The sequence below is a fragment of the Artibeus jamaicensis genome, unplaced genomic scaffold (genome assembly GCF_021234435.1).
Source record: "Artibeus jamaicensis isolate MK-2021 breed Jamaican fruit bat unplaced genomic scaffold, CSHL_Jam_final contig_354, whole genome shotgun sequence".
Lineage (NCBI taxonomy): Eukaryota > Metazoa > Chordata > Mammalia > Chiroptera > Phyllostomidae > Artibeus > Artibeus jamaicensis.
The window spans coordinates 4,669,586-4,691,046 of NW_026521803.1; the positions used below are offsets into that span (position 1 = coordinate 4,669,586).

The window sequence follows — 21,461 nt, forward strand, 5'->3', positions numbered from 1 at the left end:
TTTCACCCCTTTCCTTCCTGCAGCGTCTCTCCTGCATTCTTCCGACTGCTAAGGGAGAGAGAGCTCTGCACCGCTGCTACAGCTTGCTTTCCAGCTTCCTAAGCTGTGTGGCAAAGGGAGACCGAAAGCTGCATGATTGTCCTCTGCCAAAGCTGAGTGGTGATCCTCTCCTAAAGCTGAGTGGTGATTCTTTGCCAAAGCTGTGTGGCAGTTCTCAGCTAAAGCCACGTGGCGGTTCTTGTCAAGGCTGCCGCACCTGGGTGTAAATCCCAGCGCTAGTCTTCCTCTGCAGCCCCATTTCTGACTCTTCCCACAGTCAGCTACACTTGCCAGCACACCTGTATTTTCCAGCTTTTCTGGACTGCCATAGTGAGTCTGGGCAGCTGTGGCCCCATGACGTGGAGCCAGTCATCTCCAAGCTCTCACACAGGCTCTGTAACTAGGGGGGAGTTGCCTCCAGTTACATCTTGGGTGGAAGTTACTCCCGAGTTCCTGGCTCAAAACCTGGCCACAGCTATTTAACATGTCCATGAAACCAGTTTACAGTTATAGGTATGTTAAATGACCATTCTAGAGGTTATTTGCAACACTTGCTATGCAAAACAACTCAGTGACCCTGCTCCATGTATCCCATCCCCTAGCTCATACTTGGGGGGAGGACATCCCATATTTTTAGTATTTCCTGGACACCCTGAGTTCTGGACCCCATTATAAATCCCTCTTTTGGGGACCCCCTGGCTGCACCCTCTTACAATATGGCACATGAGATTTTATAATATTTTTTGTTTTATCTAGTGTGTAATTGTCATTATTATTGAAAAGGAAATTTTTGGAAATGTCTCCATACTTAAATTGTTGATATCCATTATTTTATTAAATTATTTTAAATTCAGATACTATTTGAAAAGTGAAAAAAGTTAAGGAAACTATAGCTTATATATAAAAATGTTCTTTAAAATATAATTTACTTTGTTGTTCTGTTTCAATTAGGAATGTGCTTCCCATTCCAGATCACAAGTTAATTGTCAGTGTGCCCTGTACTCTTCATTCACATAAGCCACCTCTTGCTGGTATGTTTTTATAAATAGAATTGTTATAACTCCGTCAAATTGAAGAAAGGATTGAATTTAGTATTTGAATAGTCTTGAGATTTGGGAATTAAATCAGATATGTTATTTTAATTAATATTCTAAAATTTTATAACAATTTATGAATAGGTTAGGGTTTCTTTTTTGTTTGTTTTTGTGTATGTGTATGTGTGTGTTTTTCTGCAAAAAGATTTATCATTGTCATTTGGTCCATGGCTTGGGAGAGGGTTCTATCATGGTGGTTAAAAAGCTGCCTAGTGGCTGCAGGAAGAGGCTCAGACAGAAGCCCTGACACCGGGGTGTTGCACATGGGCCCTTAAACGTTACCAGGCTCAGAAGGCTCCTTGTGCTCCAGGGTGAGCCTTTTTTAAAAAATTTTGGTTAGACACATATTTATTTATTTTTAAATTTATTTTATTAATTATGCCATTACAGTTCAATTCCCCCCTTCATTCCCCTCCACCCTGCACACCCCCTTCCCCACCATTCCCCCCTTTAGTTTATGACCATGTGTCTCAAGTTCTTTAGATTCTATATTTCCCATACTATTCTTGCCCTCCCCCCTATCTATTTTCCACCTACCGTCTATGCTACTTTTTTTCTGTACCTTGTTCCCCCTTCTCCTCCTCACACTCCCCTATTGCTAACCCTCCATGTGATCTTCATTTCTATGGTTCACTCCTGATCTAGCTGTCCTCTTAGTTTGCTTTTGTTTTAGGTGTGGTTCTTAATAACTGTGAGTTTGCTGTCCTTTCACTGTTCATCTTTTTGATCTTCTTTTCCTTAGGTAAGTCCCTTTAACATTTCATATCATAAGAGCTTGGTGATGATGAACTCCTTGAATTTGATCTTATCTGAGAAGCACTTTATCTGCCCTTCCATTCTAAATGAAAGCTTTGCTGGATAGATCAGTCTTGGATGTAGGTCTTTGGATTTCATGACTTGGAATACTTCTTTCCAGCCCCTTCTTGCCTGTAAGGTCTCTTTTGAGAAATCAGCTGACAGTCTGATGGGAACTCCTTTGTAGGTGACCGTCCCCTTAGCTCTTGCTGCTTCTAGGATTCTCTCCTTCATTTTAATCTTGGCTGATGTAATGATGATGTGCCTTGGTGTGTTCCTTCTTGGGTCCAACTTCTTTGGGACTCTCTGAGCTTCCTGGATTTCCTGGAAGTCTATTCCCTTTGCCAGATTGGGGAAGTTCTCCTTTATTATTTGTTCAAATAAGGTTTCCACTCGTGGCTGTTCCTCTTCCCCTTCTGGTACCCCTATAATTTGGATTTTGGAATGTTTAAAGATGTCCTGAAGGTTCCTAAGCCTCTCCTCATTTTTTTGAATTCTTGTTTCTTCATCCTTTTCTGTTTGGTCATTTTTTTCCTCCTTCTGGTCCACTCCTTTGATTTGAGTCCCAGTTTCCTTTCCATCACTATTGGTTTCCTGTGTATTTCCCTTCATTTCAATTAGTTTAGCCTTCATATGTTCCTCTAATTTGTGACTGTAATCAATCAGTTGTGTGAGCATCCTGATCACCAGTGTTTTGAACTGTGCATCTGAAAGTTTGGCTATTTCTTCATTGCTTAGATTTATTGGCTCTGGGGCTCTGAGTTGCTCTTGAGCCATGTTTTTATCTGTTTGTGCCTGTTACATATGGAGCAGAGCCTTAGGTGTTCACCAGGGTGGTGCCACCCAGGTTGCTGGTTTGTGACTCTGTATGTGGGGGCGGGGTCAGAGAGGGACAATGGTGGTCCCCTGTGCCTCTTCCTGCCGCTGGGGCCTGTGGTTCATCTCACTGATCTCTCCTTCACCGGTTTATCTGTGCACGAATGTGTGATCACGATCAGCCCTCAGTGCTCCACACCTGGGATCCGCCCACAGCTGCTGGCGCACCTGGGTCGCGGTCCTGGGTCAGTCTGGTCAGTCTTTCCTGCCCGACCTCGCTCTGCTGCTGGCTCTGCCCCTCTTACTGGTTTGGCTGAAGTGTTAAGTTGTCAGACTACCACGTAGTTCAATTTTCTGTGGTTTGGCTGCGTTTTGTTGCTAAAACTTTGTTGTTTTTAAACTTGGTTGAGTGAGAAGGCGCAGTGCTTCCACCTATGCCTCCATCTTGGCGGAAGTCCAGGGTAAGCCTTTTGAAGAGATGTTCATGCCCTGACCCAGTGGCTCAGTGGATTGAACGTGGGGCTGTAAACCAAAACATCACTGGTTCTGTTGAACACGAGAGACTTGGTTCTTCTTGCTGACGCATGTAAAGAATTACGTATCAGCAAATCTAGTGGTATGTAATCAGTTTATTAGTGGCTCGTTCTCATGGAAGAGAATAGGACTGGGTGGAGTAGGGGGTGAAAGGCAAAGTTTCAGGGCAAAGCAGGGAGACAAAAGCAAGAGCAGCTGAAGACCAGGGTGGCAAGCCCCTGGGCAGCCTGAGGTTGTGTGGCCAGACGCCCTGTGGCCCGAGAGCTAAGAGAAACCCTGAGCCCCTGAGCGAGAGAGAGCAAGTCCTTTGTTCTTAGGACTTACATAGTTGGTGGGATAGAAGGGAAAAAGTTACATATTGATTAACGGGTAAATGCAGTGCCAGCTTTCCCGGGGGAATGTGACTACCCAAACTTAGGTATGTGTGGGGGCCTGTTAGCCGGAATCCTTATCTTGCTCTATACCCCATTTGTTCATCTTGTTGTAAAACAATACGTGACAGGAGGCAGTTAATTAAAATTGGGGTACTTTCCAAAGTTATTTATGGGCTCTTTCTGTAAACATCAGGGACTCCCTCGTAAAACAGATAATGACCAGAGGTAGACAATTAACTAAAGTTGTTTTATGGGCTGGCTCTTTGGGGCACTGGGGACTCTCTCCCACATTCAGGCCTCGGGATGAAAGCACAGTTTCAAGGCTTTCTTTCCCAGATAGTGGAAATGTTACATAGAATTTCAAGGACTTCTCTTCTTTCTTGCTAACATAGTGTTTCTTGTGATGTTAGAACACCTGGCAATATTATTGGATCAAGCTCAGGACTGCTGAGTTAGCATGTGTGACTTGTCTCCTTCTTCCTCCCTGCCTCGGTTTACTGGTTTACTGTTTATTCTACCTAATTGGTAAAAGGCGTTTCCTGGCAACCAGAGTGATAAATGCTGGCCAGTAATAGTATTGCAGTCTCAGAGTTCTTCCTATGCTGTCTCCTGCTTCAGTACAATTCCAGTCAATGCACATGCTTGGGTTGTGGTCCAGGTACCCAGTTGGGGGCATACAAGAGGCAACCAATCAATGTTTCTTTCACACATAGATGTTTCTGTCTTCCTCTCTCCCTATCTTCCCCTCTCTCTGAAAATAAATAAATAAAGTCTTAAACTAAAAAAAAGATACTTGCTCAGCCCAGCCTGGGTGCTAGCCAGCCTGTAGAGGCGTCCGTTCCTATCTTCTTGATGAGTTTTACTTCCTCATCTAGAAAGTAGCTCTCCAAGATGGCACAGAGAAGGGGGTCTTTGCCAGCAGAACCCAGGGCATGCAGATCTAAAAAGGGGCTGGTTCGGGTTCTTCTCAAGGGCCATGGCGCCTTCCATGGTATGCACTTTTTTGGGGACAGCTTCTGCATGTCCTGGAATAGGGCTCTGCCAGACTACTGGTTTTGCATCTTTAAGAGATACATAGCCAACTTGTGGAATAAGTGGCCTCACATCCTCCAGAGCCATATTGTGGTGGGAATGGAAGCAAGAGAGGCAGGTGTAGGAGACTGACAGATGCAGGTTGACCAGGCAGCTGATGGAGGCCTATACCTGGGTGCAGTAATTCTGATGAATCTGAGCGCTCGTGCTTGGTGGGCCGTAGGAGCTAACCATGAAAAATGATATTTGCTGGTCCTGGAGGCTGAGACTGGAAAGGAGGTTGGAAGGTGGTCATGGGACTAGAAGAAGGGGAGTCCTCTGGTCTGTTCCATCTAAATGCTATTAAGGCAAGAGACAGATTAGTTTTATATTACCTCAGCCTTTCCTCTTAAACCATTTTTTTAGGTTCTCTGTGCTATTGGTTGCTACTCCATCCCTGGCCTGGACAGAATAAATACTGATGGGGCCTCTGAGGAATGTAGTTCAACTAGGAGCTTTGTTTTACTACTAGGGCTCTGTCCTTTGCTTGTTCTAAAACCAGAAGCTCAGAACACTTGGAGATAAGGTTAGAATTCCTTCATTATTTGCTAGAGGCTCTAGGGATTTTACGTTGAGATGGTGTTGCTTTTCTGAACCATTGGAAATGTAATTGTTGCAGCTTGCAATTCTTACTAGTCTTTTTTTAAAAAAAAGTTTCTGAATATTTATATATTTATTTTTTAAAGTCTTTTAAAAAATCGTTGTTCAATTACAGTTGTCCCCATTTTTCTTCCATTACTCTCCCCTGCCCTACCGACCCTCCATCTTCCACATTCCATCCTTCGTCCCTGCCCCTCCTACCCCTTCGGTGTCTTTGTCCACGGGCCCTTTATACAAATTCCTCGACTTGACCATTCCCCTTCTTTCCCTCATTATCCCCTCCCCCTCCCTTCTGGTCACTGGCAATTTGTTCTTTATTTCCATGTCTCTGGTTCTGTTTTGCTCGCTTGTTAGTATAATGTTCATTATTCAATGAAACTAAGTAGCAAGGAATAGTGGAAAGTTTTAGCTTTGGAGATTGAATGGCATGAGTTTGAATCCTGGCTCTGTTCCTTGAGATGCTGTCATCTTTTTCCACCTGAAAGCCCTCATTTAAATAGGGATAATGATATCTAATCTTTCAGATTTGTGAGGATTGGTTATATTTAAAACTCTGTAGCAGATAGTAGAAGCTCATGAATACTAAATTTTGAGTGAGAGTTAAAAAATAGAATCTAAGTCCTTGAGAGGTACTGAATTTGATATGCAAAGTTTACTATTCAAATAATTTCTCCAGTAATATATATTTCATTAATTTGGTAATCCCTGCTTTAAAAAACCTCAAACTTTTCAAGCTGTCACTCAGGAAAACTACAGGCTGCCATCCTATCATGCTATTTTGCATAAAATGGTATAGTTTATAACCTACAATATTGAGAAAGTGAATAAAATTCTCTAAAGAATTTTTATTGATAGCACTGAAGCATTCATTTATCTTACATTGGTTATAGAGAAGGAACATTATAGTGTTACTTCATTTGAGAAATATTCGGATGTCTACTGGATGATTAATTTTTACAAGGATTCCCAGTGAATAATCACCTTTAAACTTTGTACTGCCATTGATTCTTTAATGCATTAAATATGTAACTTAAATGAAAAGTGAGATTGTATTGTTCTTTGAGAAAAAATTATTTGACACGAATTATGATTGATGGAGGAAATCTACATTGGATTCTTCTCATTTAAATTTTCTTTATCAGTCAGTGAGTACCAAAGCTTAATTTAGTGTTTGCCTTAGGGCTTTTTTTTTTTGAAGTAAATTTCAAAAATCCAAAAGCCAAGACCCATAACCTTTTATTTTTAAATGATAATTAAATTATTTATAAATTACTTCCAAAAAATAAAATTATGTTTAGAGATTAGTTTTAAGAGTTAGAGTTTTAAACTATTGGAAACAGTCTTTTATTAGTACTAATAAAATTAGTATTATGGCTTATACTGTGAAATGCAGTTCTACCACATTCCCAGTAGATAGCACCACAATCACATTTTTAAGACTTAGAACCATTTAAAAACAAAAGTTAGACTCTTTTGGAAAAAAAATCACCTTACTCCATGTATGGAATCCTTATGCTTTAGGTAAGTAATGGTAAACAAGAAATATTTATAATCATTTATTTTTGAGGCCATGTTATTAAATTGTAAGTGCATGTATTTTAGGTATAGAGTCGTACAAATTAAAGCTACCAGAAAACAACTTTCAAATTTCTGCCATGTATTTTACTCTGAGTGCATAACTCTAGGAATTGGGATGATATGTGTTCTGTATACAGTGCTTAGAACTTTTACATGTAAATGTTCTTAAACTGCAAATTCAGAAAACAAAATATTCTCTTTTGCTTCTGGAAACACCAGAGTTTTTAAAAAACTTATAGCTTGTTATTTCTGCTGCAAAATCTAAAAAAAGATATCTCATTTCAAATAATACATCTACTCTATTTTTAAGTTTTGAAGTTTCCTTCTTAGCTTGAAAGATAAGTTATCAATAGCGATGGCTTACAACCTAACATTATAAATGTATATGCTTATTTAAATATTTAATAGAAAAATTATGAAATCAAAGTATTTGAATCAAACTTTATTTTTTATATTTCCTTTGAGGAATTTCCACTCCTCTTTTACTACTTTACTCAGTAACAGTTTTCCTTTGAGGACTGGAACATACTTTGCTGAGATTCTATACTGTTTGAGCAACTTCCTTCCCAGCTCTGCTCCTTGTACCCAGAGCAAGAGGGGAACAATTGGCTATGCATGGATTATTTCCTCTGTTGGTTAGAAGTATATTTACTAGTGCCAGATGTTGCCTAATTATCTAAGTATGAATTGTACATGTTATACACATTTAAATTTATATTTTTGTATTTTAAAAAATTAAAATAGAATCGATATATTAGTTTTAGCTGTACGGCGTAATAATTCAATATGTGTATATACAGATGGTCCCCAACTTATAACAGTTCTACTTTTTTTACTTTACAATGGTGCCAAAGATATACACATTCAGTAGAAACCATAATTTGAATTTCAAATTTTGATCTTTTCGTGGGCTAATGATATGCAGCACCATACTCTCATAATGCTGGGCTGCAGTAGTAAACCACCACTCCCACTCAGCCACCCAATCACCAGGTAAACAGTCAGTGTAAACCTACTATGCATGTATTGTATTAGATAATTTTACCCAACTGTAGGCTAATGTGAGTATTTGAACGTGTTTAAGGTAGGCTAGGCTCAACTGTAATATTCACTAGTTAGGTTTATTAAATGTATTTTTGATATTTTCAATTTGTGATGGGTTATCAGACATAACCATTGTAAGTTGAGCATCTGTTGCAAAATGATCACTAACAGTAAGCCTAGTGAATATCCATCACCACACAGAGTTACAAACTATTTTCTTATGATGAAACTTTTAAGATCTTGCATTTACTTTAAAATTGATATTTAAAATTACTATGAATAGAGACTTCCGCCAAGATGGAGGCGTAGGTGGAAGCACTGCGCTTTCTCACACAACCAAGTTTAAAAACAACAAAGTTTTAGCAACAAAAACGCAGCCAAACCATAGAAAATTGAACCACATGGAAGTCTGACAACAACAAACCCTTCAGCCAAACTGGTAGGAGGGGCAGAGCCAGCAGCAGAACAGGGTCGGGCAGGAAAGATCCACCAGACCGACCCAGGCCCGTGATCCAGGTGCGTCAGCAGCCATGGGTAGATCCCAGGTGTGGAGAAGAGGGCAGACCCACTGAGGGCACAAGGCATTGGACCCACTGAGGGTGGACCATGATCACACATTCGCGCACAGATAAACCGGTGAAGGAGCTAGTGGTGGTGAGATGGACCATGCAGGCCCCAGTGGCGCAAAGCGGCAGAGAGAACCACCATTGTCCCTCTCTGACCCCACTCCCACATATAGCGTCACAAAACAGCGACCTGGGTGGCCCCACCCTGGTGAACAACTAAGGCTCTGCTCCTCATACGTAACAGGCACAAACAAAAACATGGCTCAAGAGCAACTCAGAGCCCCAGATCCAATAAATCTAAGCAATGAAGAAACAGCCAAACTTTCAGATGCACAGTTCAAAACACTGGTGATCAGGATGCTCACACAACTGGTTGATTACAGTCACAAATTAGAGGAACATATGTAAGCTAAACTAATTGAAATGAAGGGAAATACACAGGAAACCAATAGTGATGGAAAGGAAACTGGGACTCAAATCAAAGGAGTGGACCAGAAGGAGGAAAAAAAATGACCAAACAGAAAAGGATGAAGAAACAAGAATTCAAAAAAATGAGGAGAGGCTTAGGAACCTTCAGGACATCTTTAAACATTCCAAAATCCGAATTATAGGGGTACCAGAAGGGGAAGAGGAACAGCCACGAGTGGAAACCTTATTTGAACAAATAATAAAGGAGAACTTCCCCAATCTGGCAAAGGGAATAGACTTCCAGGAAATCCAGGAAGCTCAGAGAGTCCCAAAGAAGTTGGACCCAAGAAGGAACACACCAAGGCACATCATCATTACATCAGCCAAGATTAAAATGAAGGAGAGAATTCTAGAAGCAACAAGAGAGAAGGGGACGGTCACCTATAAAGGAGTTCCCATCAGACTGTCAGCTGATATCTCAAAAGACATCTTACAGGCAAGAAGGGGCTGGAAAGAAGTATTCCAAGTCATGAAATCCAAAGACCTACATCCAAGACTGATCTATCCAGCAAAGCTTTCATTTAGAATGGAAGGGCAGATAAAGTGCTTCTCAGATAAGATCAAATTCAAGGAGTTCATCATCACCAAGCTCTTATGATATGAAATGTTAAAGGGACTTACCTAAGAAAAAGAAGATCAAAAATATGAACAGTGAAAGGACAGCAAACTCACAGTTATTAAGAACCACACCTAAAACAAAAGCAAACTAAGAGGACAGCTAGATCAGGAGTGAACCATAGAAATGAAGATCACATGGAGGGTTAGCAATAGGGGGGTGTGAGGAGGAGAAGGGAGGAGAAGGTACAGAAAATAAGTAGCATAGACAGTAGATAGAAAATAGATAGGGGGGAGGGCAAGAATAGTATGGGAAATATAGAATCTAAAGAACTTGAGGCACGTGGTCTTAAACTAAAGGGGGGAGTGGTGGGGGAGGAGGTGCGCAGGGTGGAGGGGAATGAAGGGGGGAAGTAGAACAACTGTAATGGCATAATTAATAAAATATATTTAACAAATTAAAAAAATTATTATGAATAAAACTTTTTTATTAATTTGCCTTTATTTTGCTCTGTTTTGACATTAAATAAACATTTAACATAACATTATATAAGACATTATTTCTTGATTTTCTGTTTTTATCAACTAGAAGGGGAAAAATCATATGGGAATGTGTTACATTGAGAAAGTAGGAGATGAAAAGTGGGTTTAGGTTATATGGTATCTGGTCATTTTTTCTATTAGATTGTGAACTCTGAGAAAACATGGATGTCTGTTTTTCTTGTCAAATCCCATAGCACTGATTATAGTGGATGCTTGGAATGATAAACATTTTTGACAGGCTGACTCCTGTCAAAAATGTAGTTTAAACTCCAGTAGTTTAGACTCTGGTATAAAGTACCAAAATTGAGTTGCTAACATCTTTGTACTGAAAAATTGAACAAATAAGCAAACACAGAGAACTTTGGTTCATTATAACCTTAACCAACATTAAAAGTAAATTGAGGATGGTAGGACATTGAATTCATGGGGGAAGAAATGGAAAAATGACATAGGGTTATTATCCTCAAAGACTATGGGGAAATCTAAGTTCAGTAACATTCAGTTATATACTTAGGAAAAGACTAGAATTCTTTGCATCACCAGCATCTAGAAGCTAGCAAAGCCCAAATTTGAATTCAGTTCACTTATAGACAATACTTTCAATTCTTTGATGATTTCTTTTTTAAAAAATTTTATTTAACTATTTTTCAAGTACAGTTTTCTGTCTATTTCTCCCATCCCAGCCCATCTCTCCCCGTGCTCCCCACCTCCCTCCCATTTCCACCCCTCTCAGTTATTGTCCCTGTGTCCTTTATATTTGTTCCTCTAAATCCCTCCCCTTTCTCCCCTTAAATTCCCTCCCCTCTCCCCTCTGGTCACTGTCGCCCTGTTTTCTATTTCAGTGTCTTTGTTTTTATTTTGCTTGCTTGTCTGTTTTGTTGTTTAGCTTCCTGTTAAAGGTGAGATCATATGGTATTTGTCTTTCAACACCTGACCTATTTCACTCAGCATAATGCTTTCCAGTTCCATCCATGCTGTTGCAAAGGGTAGTAGCTCCTTCCTTCTCTCTGCTGCATAGAATTCCATTGTGTATATGTACCATAATTTTTTGATCCATTCATTTACTGACAGGCACCTAGGTTGCTTCCAACTCTTGGCTATTGTAAATTGTGCTGCTATAAACATTGTGGTGCATAGGTCCTTTGAGATTGGTGTTTTAGGGTTCTTAGGATGTAATCCTAATTCTTTGATTTTTTGATGAACAGGACCAGTACTTTCAGAAAAGTAAATATTTTGCTGTGAGAGCAATTGAAGATCATTATAAAACACAAACATTGGCATATATTGTCTTTTACACTTTACCCACATCAGGTATTCCTAAAGAACCCTTCTTATTCTTAAAAGGAATCTGATAGCTTTCCACTAAGCTCAATTTTGTGTAACAATTAAGATTATACAAAGGTGGGCAAAAGTAGGTTTACAGTTCATGTGGGAAATAGACATACGGGTTACTATTATTTACATTATTTACACATTCTTGTAGTCTACTCTCAACAGTAAACCTACCTTTCCCACCCCTGTAGTTTACCTGTTTAGTGACTTTTCAACCCTAAATTATTATTTTCGTACCCAGTTTCTGTAATTGGTTAATATAGCTAATTTAGCAACATGATCAAAGTTAGATTGACTTAAATATTTGTAATCCAGATTAACATATACTTAAAAAAAAAGCTTCTGTGGTATTCTTTTCTTTCTGTTGGTGCTGACCATAGCTTTTTAGCCAATATATATGAGATAGCTATTTGTTCCAACGAAATACAGTTTTCAATATTAATATATTGAATAAGGAATACTTAATTGCAGAATTAATATGGTAAAGTTTTAGGAAAATAAGCATCTATAATTTGGAAGTGAAGAAATGTTCTTAGTACTACCAATTTATAGCCAAGGGCATATATATATATTTGTTAGTTATATGTTCTGAATATTTATATCTATGTCAAACTCTTCATTTACTGTGTTTTCACTCAAGTATATGTTTGCAGAGACATTTTATCTTAGTTTTTTTTAAGTGGGTTGTCTGTGTATTGTTCCTGTAGACTTTTTTCATGCATGGATTACATTTATTAAAAAATAAATTAAGTTTGTACTCAAGAGATACGGCAGCAGTATTGGAAAACTGAAAAGTCATCTGTGTGGGTGTTAAAATCCTCATTTCTCATCTACAAATGAAAACCGATAAATCAGGCCCTACTGAAAGTTCTCAGGATGTTGCTCCCAATCTCGAGGGTACTTATTTCAAATGACTTTCTACCTAAAAATAGTAAAGCCTGTGACAGAAACCTTGAAATTAATTTGCTGTCCTTTTTTATTTAAGGAAATATTTTGACTTTTCTACTCTTAACTGCTGAAAGGATATTGATTCCTTTCTTAATAATTTTTGTTTTTTTTTCTTTTTTTTGGACAGAGGTTTTAAAAGACTATATCAAGCCAGATGGGGAATGTTTAGAATTGTTCGCTCGAAATTTACAGCCGGGTTGGACTAGTTGGGGCAATGAAGTTCTCAAATTTCAGCATGTGGACTATTTTATTGCCCTGGAGTCTAGAAGCTGACTGTGATGGGCATGGACAATGGGGGCAGACTGACTGTGGGAGTTGAGGGGGGCAGGGTAGGGGTGAGCAGTGGGAATAAGGTGGGATAACTGTAACGGAACAACAATAAAAAATCAATAAAGTTGCAATTTTTTTTGTAGTTTTTATTTATCTCTCTCCCTTCATTATAACTGATTTTTCCTTTTATTACCAACAAGTAGCTTAGAAATGTAAACAGGACTTGGTTGTTCAGCAAAATGGCCAGAAGTGTCTAGCCTTCATGTAAATTTGAGATGAATTTTATTTCACTTGCACTAGTATGTTATGCTAGGTTCATTACAAATAAAGGTGTAAGCCTTTAGAAAGATGGCAGGACTTTGTTATTGAAAAAAGTCACAAAGCCTGCACCATGGACCAGAGGTCATAATTCTGCCTATGGATGTGTTATGTTTGGCCCAGTCAATGTTATAATATTTGAATCGTCATTCTAAAAGTATCTGGAAAGTTCATCTCAAAGGCTAGATTTCTGCTCTTCTTTAAACTGAGATTCTCTGGCTACCCTTTGGCATGTATTCTTCCTAGCATCAATCTGTGGGACTTAGTGGTGGCAGCTCATTTGGGAGGGGCCGTGTATTCTCCAGTTTATAACAGTACCTATTGCTCCACATCACTTACTTATATTGTCTACATGGCCCCTGTGCAACTTGAATGTACAGCTTCTGTTGTACCACTATTGTGGGAAAAGCATTCAAAGACCTGTCAAGTTTGTACTGAGTTTAGGAAATATTTTAGGAGGATTTTAAATTGTGTTCAAATTCACTTTTCAATTACTTGTTCATTTGCTTGTTTTTCTGGGAAACATTTAAAAAATATTTTATTTTTACTTATTTTTAGAGAGAGAGAGAGAAACATTGATGTGTGAGAAAAATTGATTGATTGTTTCCTGCACACCACCAACTGGGGACCTTGCCTGCAACCCAGGCACATGTCCTGACCATGAATCTAATTGGTGACCTTTCAGTTTGTGGGAAAATACCCAATCTACTGAGCCACACCAGGGCTCTAGAAAACATTTAAAAAATATTTCTTATAAAAAGTCAGAGGTGGATCCAAGATGGTGCTGGAGTAGGTATAAGCTATACTCACCTCCTTCTAGGACCAAACTGGAAATTACCACTGAAATGTAGAAAAATCAGCTTGAATAACCAACTGCAGATTAGCCGAACAAAAGTCTTATAATAAAAAATTTATGGAAGAAGTCACATTGAGACTGGTAGGAAGGGTGGAAACGCAAAATGGGCTGGCAGGTGGCTGAGTGTCCAGAGGGACATCACAGGGGTAAACATTCCCCCTGAGGAGCCAGGAAGAGGCATCCACATAACATTTGTCTGTGAGAATCAGCAGGGATTCTGTCCACCAAAGAGAAATGGGAGTCTGCTAGAGAAGCAGGCACACTCTTAAAGGGCCAACACACAAAATCTCCTCAGCCACTCACCCTGGCTGCAATGGAGTGAGGGCAGCACAGACTTGAATTGTATGAGGAGAGATGGGTTTGTGGCTCTGGGGAGACAGCTCAGGGGACAGTTTTCAGGATCCCTGTGCTGAGTTCTCTCCTACACTACTGATGCCTCTCTTGGGTGGAGCACTTTCTCCGTATAGCATCAGTTCGAGGGAATTCAATAGTCCCACCCTGTGGATTCCTTGTCACTCCACCAGGCAGAACTCACACTCTACTAATGAATCAGCTGCCTGGACTGGGGTGTAGAGGTCCAGGCAGACTCAGGGAATGTTAGTGACTGAGTTGTGTGGCAGCTTGATTCTTCCCCTGCACATCCAGGCTCAGAAGAGTCAGCTACAAACTGTAGATTGCTTTGTAGCTCCAAATAGGCTGCCCAGGGCCAGTCCCAGGCAGTGTCTAACATTGACTCATACTAGAGTCCCTTTCAAGAGGCCACAAAACCAACATACTGAATAGCCAGCTTCATTCAACAGACCAGAATCCAGTCAGTTTCACAAGCAGCATCTCCAAATGGATATCGCAGCAGGCAACAGACATTTCGGAGGCTAATATCACTTTGGGTGGACAGCACCTACACAGTATCTCATACACTGTGGCTGGGGTTGATCCTTAGCCAGCCTAAGGGTTGAACCCACCCACAAGTGGGCCAATAGACTCAATTACAGAAGGAGGACTTGCATAACCCACAAAAGAGACATTGCTGGAGTGATCAAATAGACTGCCACCGGGTCTCAGGAAATCTACTACATAAGGCCACCCTATCAAGACAGGGAGACATAACAGATTTACCTAGTTCATAGAAACACAAAAAGGCAGCCAAAATGGGGAGACAAAGAAACATGCCCCAAATGAAAGTACAGGAGAAATCTCCAGAAATAAAAAGCTAAATGAAATAGAGGCAAGCAAATTACCAGGTACAGAGTTAAAAAAAATGGTTATAAAGATGCTCAAGGAACTTAGTGAGAACTTCAGGGAAGTCAGTGAGAACTTCAACGGCATGAAAAAGGTCATAGAAACCATGAAGAAAAACCACTCAGAAATGAAGAATACAATCTCCGAAATGAGGACTACACTAGAAGGAATAAACAGTAGGTTGGATGAACCAGATATTCCAATCAGCAGTTTGTAAACAAGGTAGCAGAATACAACCCATCACAGCAAAAAGAAAAAAGTAATTTTAAAAACGATGATAGTTTAAGGAATCTTAGGGACAAAATGAAGTGTAATGACATTTGTGTCATACAGGTACCAGAGGGAGAAGACAGCAAGGGATTGAGAACCTATTTAAAGAAATAATGAGCACTTCCAGCCAAGGTGGAGGTATAGGTAGATACACTGTGGTTCCTTGCACAACCAAAAGAAGGACAAGAACAAATTTAAAAAGAAAAAACAACCAGAACTGCCAGAACACCAAACTGTTTGGAAGTCTGATAACCAAGGAATAAAGAAACATTTATCCAGACTGGTAAGAGGGGTGGAGATAGGCAGCCAGAGTAGAGAGGACCCGTGGCAAGGCAGCAGCTGGCAGAGTGGGTGGTCCCACATTTGTGTATGGATAAACCAGGAGGACAAACTGGGAAGAGACAAAGACTGCATAACCCGGGGCTCCAGCATGGGAAAAGAAAGCCTCAAAACGTCTGACTGAAAAAAACCTGTGGGAGTTGCAATGGCAGGAGAAACTCCCAGCCTCACAGGAGAGTTCATTGGAGAGATCCACAGGGTTCTAGAATGTACACAAGCCCACCCATGCAGCAAAGTGGGTTGCCCTGCCCTGATGAATACCTTACTACGTAACAGGTGCAGCAAGACAAAAAATGGCCTAAATGAAAGAACAGATCAGAGCTCCAGAAAAAATACAACTAAGTGATGAAGAGATAGCCAACCTGTCAGATGCAGAGTTCAAAACACTGGTAATCAGGATGCTCACAGAAATGGTTGAGTATGGTTGCAAAATAGAGGAAGAAGTGAAGGCTACACAAAGTGAAATAAAAGAAAATGTACAGGGAATCAACAGTGAAGGGAAAGAAACTGGGACTCAAATAAATAGTTTGGAGCAGAAGGAAGAAGTAAACCTTTAATCAGAACAGAATGAAGAAACAAGAATTCAAAAAAGTCAGGAGAGGCTTGGGAACCTCTGGGACAACTGAAATGTTTCAACATCTGAATCATAGAGTTGCCAGAAGGAGAAGAGGAAGAGCAAGAAATTGAAAACCTATTTGAAAACATAATGAAGAAGAACTTCCCCAATTTGGCAAAGGGAATAGACTTCAAGGAAGTCCAGGAAGCTTGGAGAGTCCCAAAGAAGTTGGACCCAAAGAGGAACACACCAAGGCACATCATAATTATATTACTCAAGATTAAAATAAAGGAGAGAATCCTAGAAGCAGCAAGAGATAAGGGACAGTCACCTACAAAAGAGTTCCCATAAGACTTTCAGCTGATTTCTCAAAAAAATTTTGCAGGCAAGAAGGGGCTAAAAAGAAGTATCCCAAGTCATGAAAAACAAGGACTTACATCCAAGATTACTCTATTCAGCAAAGCTATCTTTTAATGAAAGGGGAGATAAAGTGCTTCCCAGAAAAGGTCAAGTTACAGGGGTTCATTATCACCCAGCCCTTATTATATGAAATGTTAAAGGGAGTTATCTAAGAAAAAGAAGTATATAAAAAATATGAACAGTAAAATGACAACAAACTCACCTGAACCTGAAAAAACAATAACAAAAAACAAACTAAGCAAACAATAGAACAGGAACAGAATCACAGAAATAGAGATCATATGGAAGGTTATCAGCAGGGAGGAGGGATTGCAGGGAAAGGTGCAGGGAATAAGAAGCATTAGTGGTAGGTACAAAACAGGGAACTTAAGAATAGTATAAGAAATGTAGAAGCCAAAGAACTTATATGTGTGACACATCATCATGAACTGAGTGGGGAAAGTGCTGGTGGGGTGGAAGGCATGCAGGGTGGAGGGCAATAAAGGGGAGAAAAAATGGGTCAACTGTAATAGCATAATCAATAAAATATATTTAAAAAATAAAAAAATAAAAAAAGAAATGATGAACGAAAACATTTCTAACATAGTGAAGGAAAAACACATGCAATTCCAGAAAGTGCAGAGTCCCTAAGAATGTGAACCCAAAGGGGCCCACACCAAGACACATCATAATTAAAATGGCAATGGTTAAAGATAAAGAGAGAATCTTAAAAGCAGTAACAGAAGGACAGTCAGTGATCTACAAGCTATCTTCCATAAGGAGAATTTCAGGCCAGAAGGGATTGGCATGAGAAATTAAAGTGATGAAAAGCAAGGACCTATAGACAAAGACTACTTTACCTAGCAAGTGTATAATTGAAAATCGAGGGGGAAATGAAGAGCTTACCAACAAGAATAAGCTAATGGAATTCATTACTGTTAAACTAATATTATGAGATGTGCTACAGGCTATTTTTGAAGAAGAAAAAGAAAAAAAACAATAGAGGAATGTAGTTACAAAGAATAAAATTGCAACAAATAGAAACCTATCTATAATCATTTTAAATATAAATTGCTTAAATGCTCCAATCAAAAGACATAGGGTAGCTGAATAGTTAAATCAAGACCCATATATGTGCTGTCTACAAGATACCCACCCACCTCAGAATGAAAGGTACACACAGACTAAAAGTAAAGGCATGGAAAAAGGTATTTCATGCAAATATAAATGAACAAAAAGCTGGGGTAGTAATCTTTATATCAAACAAAATGGGCTTTAAAACAAAATCTATAATAAGAGACAAAGAAGGACACTACATAATGATTAAGGGATCAATCCAACAAGAGCCTCTAACCCTTGTAAACACTTATGCACCCACACTGGAGCACCTAAGTATATAAAACAAACCTTGATGAACATAAAGTGAGAGTTGGACGGTAATACAGTCATAGTGGGGGATTTTAACACCCCATTGACATCAATGGAAAGATATTTCAGTCAGAAAATCAACAAGGAAACAGTGACCTTAAATGACACATTAGGTCTGATGGAATTAATGATCTCTTCATATCATTTCACCCCAAAGCAGCAGATTATACATTGTTTTTATGTGTACATAGAACATTTTATAGGATAGACCGCATGTTAGGACACAAAACAAGTCTTAATAAATTTCAGATTGAAATCATATCAAGCATCTTCTCTGAACATAATGGTATAAAACTAGAAATGAATCACAAGAAAAAAAACTGAGAACACACAAGGTCATGGAGGCTAAATAACAAGTTACTAAACCAGCAATTTTTAACCTGTGTGCAGCAAGAATTTAAAAAACATGCAATACCTGACTATTTAGTCAGGTGCATCAAAAAAGGTGACCTCTTTTTCCTTAGATTGTCTAAAAAAATAAATGACAACAGCCAACCCAATAATAGCTGTTTGGTGTGAATGATTCAAAATTATACCTGGTTTAGGGGGCCAGATTAGCAACAAATATATATTTTTTTGTGCCATGGAATTTTAGTAAAATTGCTGTACTAAGCAACAAATGGGTTAACAATAAGATTCTAACAATAAGAATTCAAAAGATACCTTGAAACAAATGAACATGAGAACATAGCATAATCTATGGGACAACAAAAAGCAGTCCTTAGAGAGAAATTTATAGCATTACATACCCACATGAAGAAACAAGAAAAATCTCACATAAACAATCTAACTTTACACTTAGAGGAAATTGAAAAAGAAAATCAAAGCCCAAACTGAGTAGAAGAAAGGAAATAATATCAGAAGAGTCAATGAAATAGAATCTAAAAAACAGTACAAAAGGTCAATGACACCAAGAATTGTTGTTTGGAAAAGATAAACAAGACTGAAAAACCTTTACCCAGATTCATCAAGGAAAAAAGTGGACCCAAATAAATAAAGTCAGAAATTTAACTAGAGAAATAACTGAAACCATAGAAATACAAACGAGTGTAGCTAAATATTATGAACAAAAAAATGGGCAATATGGATGAAATGGATAAATTTCTAGAAACATAATCTTCCAAAACTGAGTCAGGAAGAATCAGAAAATCTGAATAGACCCATTAAAACTAATGAAATTGAAACAGTAATCAAGAAAATCTCATCACATAAAAGTCCTGGACTTGATGGCTATACAGGTGAATTGAACCAAAAATTCAAAGAACTAACACCTATCCTCAAACTATTCCCAAAGCTTCAAGAGGAGTGACCTTTCCCAAGCTCATTTAACAAGGCCAGCATTATTCTAAGCCCAAAATCAGGTAAAGACAAGACAAAAGAATATTATATGCCAATATATTTGATGAATATAGATGCTAATTCCTCAACAAAATATTACCAAACCAGATCCAGCAATTCATTAAAAAAATCATATACCATGATCAAGTGGGATTTATTCTGAGGATGCAAAATTGATACGATATCTGAAAATCAATAAACGTCATATCCCACATAAAATGAAGAATAAAAATCAAATGATCATATCAATAGATGCAGAAAAAACATCTGATAAAATCCAGCATTCACCTATGATAATAAGTCTCATCAAAGTGGGAATAGAGGGAACATACCTCAATTAATAAAGGCCATATATGACAAACCTACAACCACCATTATATGCAGACAGCAAAAACTAAACACCTTTTCCTTAAGGCCAGGAACAAGAAAGGGATGTCTACTTTTACAACTCTTATTCAACATAGTACTGGAAGTCAGAGAAGAAGAAATAAAAGGTATCTGAACTAAAAAGGCAGAAGTAAAACTCATTATTTTCAGATGGCATGATATTGTATATAGACATTTCTCTAAAAAGCTACTAAAACTGGTAAATGAACTCACTGAAGTTGCTGGATATAAAATAAATATGCAGAAATCAGTTGCATTTTTTATACGCTAATAATGAGCTGTTAGAAAGGGAAACTAAGAAAATAAGCTCATTCACAATTTCTTTTAAAAAAAAGTACCTAGGAATAAATTTAACCCAGATGTAAAATGTGTGTACTCAGAAAATTAAAAGACACTGAAGAAAGAAACTGAAGAAAATACGAATAAGTGGAGATATATACTTTGTTCATGGATAGGAGTATTAACATCATTAAAATGTCCATGTTCCCTGGCTGGTGTGGCTCAGGCATTGGGCACTGGCCTATGAGCCAAAGGATCACCTGTTTGATTCCTAGTCAGGGCACATACCTGGGTTGGGGGCCAGGTCTCCAGTTGAGGGTGCATGAGAGGCAATCACACAGTGATGTTTCCTTCTCTTCCTCCCTCCGTTCCCCTCTAGAAAAATAAATAAAATATTTTAAAAAATGTCCATGCACTCCAAAGCAATCTGTAAATTTAATACAATTTCTATCAAGAGACTGATGGCATATTTCACAGAACTAGAATAAATATCCTAGAAATTTATATGGAACCACAAAAGTCCCAGAATAGCCACAGCAATGTTGAGAAAGAAGGACGCAGCTGGAGGAATCATGCTACCTGAAGTCATACCATGTTACAAGGTCATATTAATCAAAATAGCCTGATAGTGGTATAAAAACAGACATAGATCAATGGAACAGAGTAGAGAAAACAGAAATAAATTCATGCTTTTATGGTCAATTAATGTTTGACAAATGAGGCAAAGATATACAATGGGTTAAGGAAAGTATCTAATAAATGGTGTTAAGAAACTTGGACAGAAACATGCAAAAAAAAAAAAAGAAACTAGACAACCTCTTACATCATACACAAGAATAAACTCTGGGCTAAATACTTAAATGTAAAACTTAAAATTATAAAAATACTAGAGGAAAACAGGCAGCAACATCTCGGACATTGCTTTTAGCAATGTTTTTTCAGATATATCTCCTAAGGCAAGGGAAAGAAAAGAAAAAATAAACAAATGGGACTATATAAAACTAAAATATTCTTGCATAGCAAGTGAACCATCAACAAGATGAAAAGATAACCCACTGAATGGGAGAACATATTTACCATTGGTACATCTGAAAAGGGAATAATATCCAAAATTTATAAAGAACTCATAAAACTCAACACCAAAAAACCAAACAAACAAATTTAAGAATGGGCAAAGGACATGAGTGAGACTTTTCCATAGAGAACATACAGGTGACCAATAGACATATGAAAAGATGCTCAACACCACTAATCATCAAAGAAATGCAAATTAAAACCACAATGAGATACCATCTCATACTGGTCAGAATGGCTGTCATCGATAAATCAATAAACAAGTGTTGGTGAAGATGTGGAGAAAAGGGAACCCTCCTGAACTGTTTATGGTAAAGAAGATTGGTGCCAAAGAAATTAAAAATGGAACTG

General features: G+C 38.5%; 1 protein-coding gene across 6 annotated transcripts in view; it reads left to right on the forward strand.

The window, feature by feature from the left end:
• Nucleotides 1-21,461, forward strand: part of METTL4 (methyltransferase 4, N6-adenosine) — a 255,099-nt gene that overhangs the window by 44,542 nt on the left and 189,096 nt on the right. For 2 of the 6 annotated variants that reach the window (XM_053664377.1, XM_053664378.1), the window contains exons 9-10: nucleotides 991-1,070; nucleotides 12,485-12,724. In XM_053664377.1, coding sequence (XP_053520352.1) covers nucleotides 991-1,070; nucleotides 12,485-12,630 — 226 coding nt within the window. In that variant the 3' untranslated portion in view covers nucleotides 12,631-12,724. Of the gene's footprint in view, nucleotides 1-990; nucleotides 1,071-12,484; nucleotides 12,725-21,461 lie in introns of those variants that run through there. The other 4 variants (XM_053664379.1, XM_053664381.1, XM_053664376.1 and 1 more) reach the window with 3 other exon arrangements.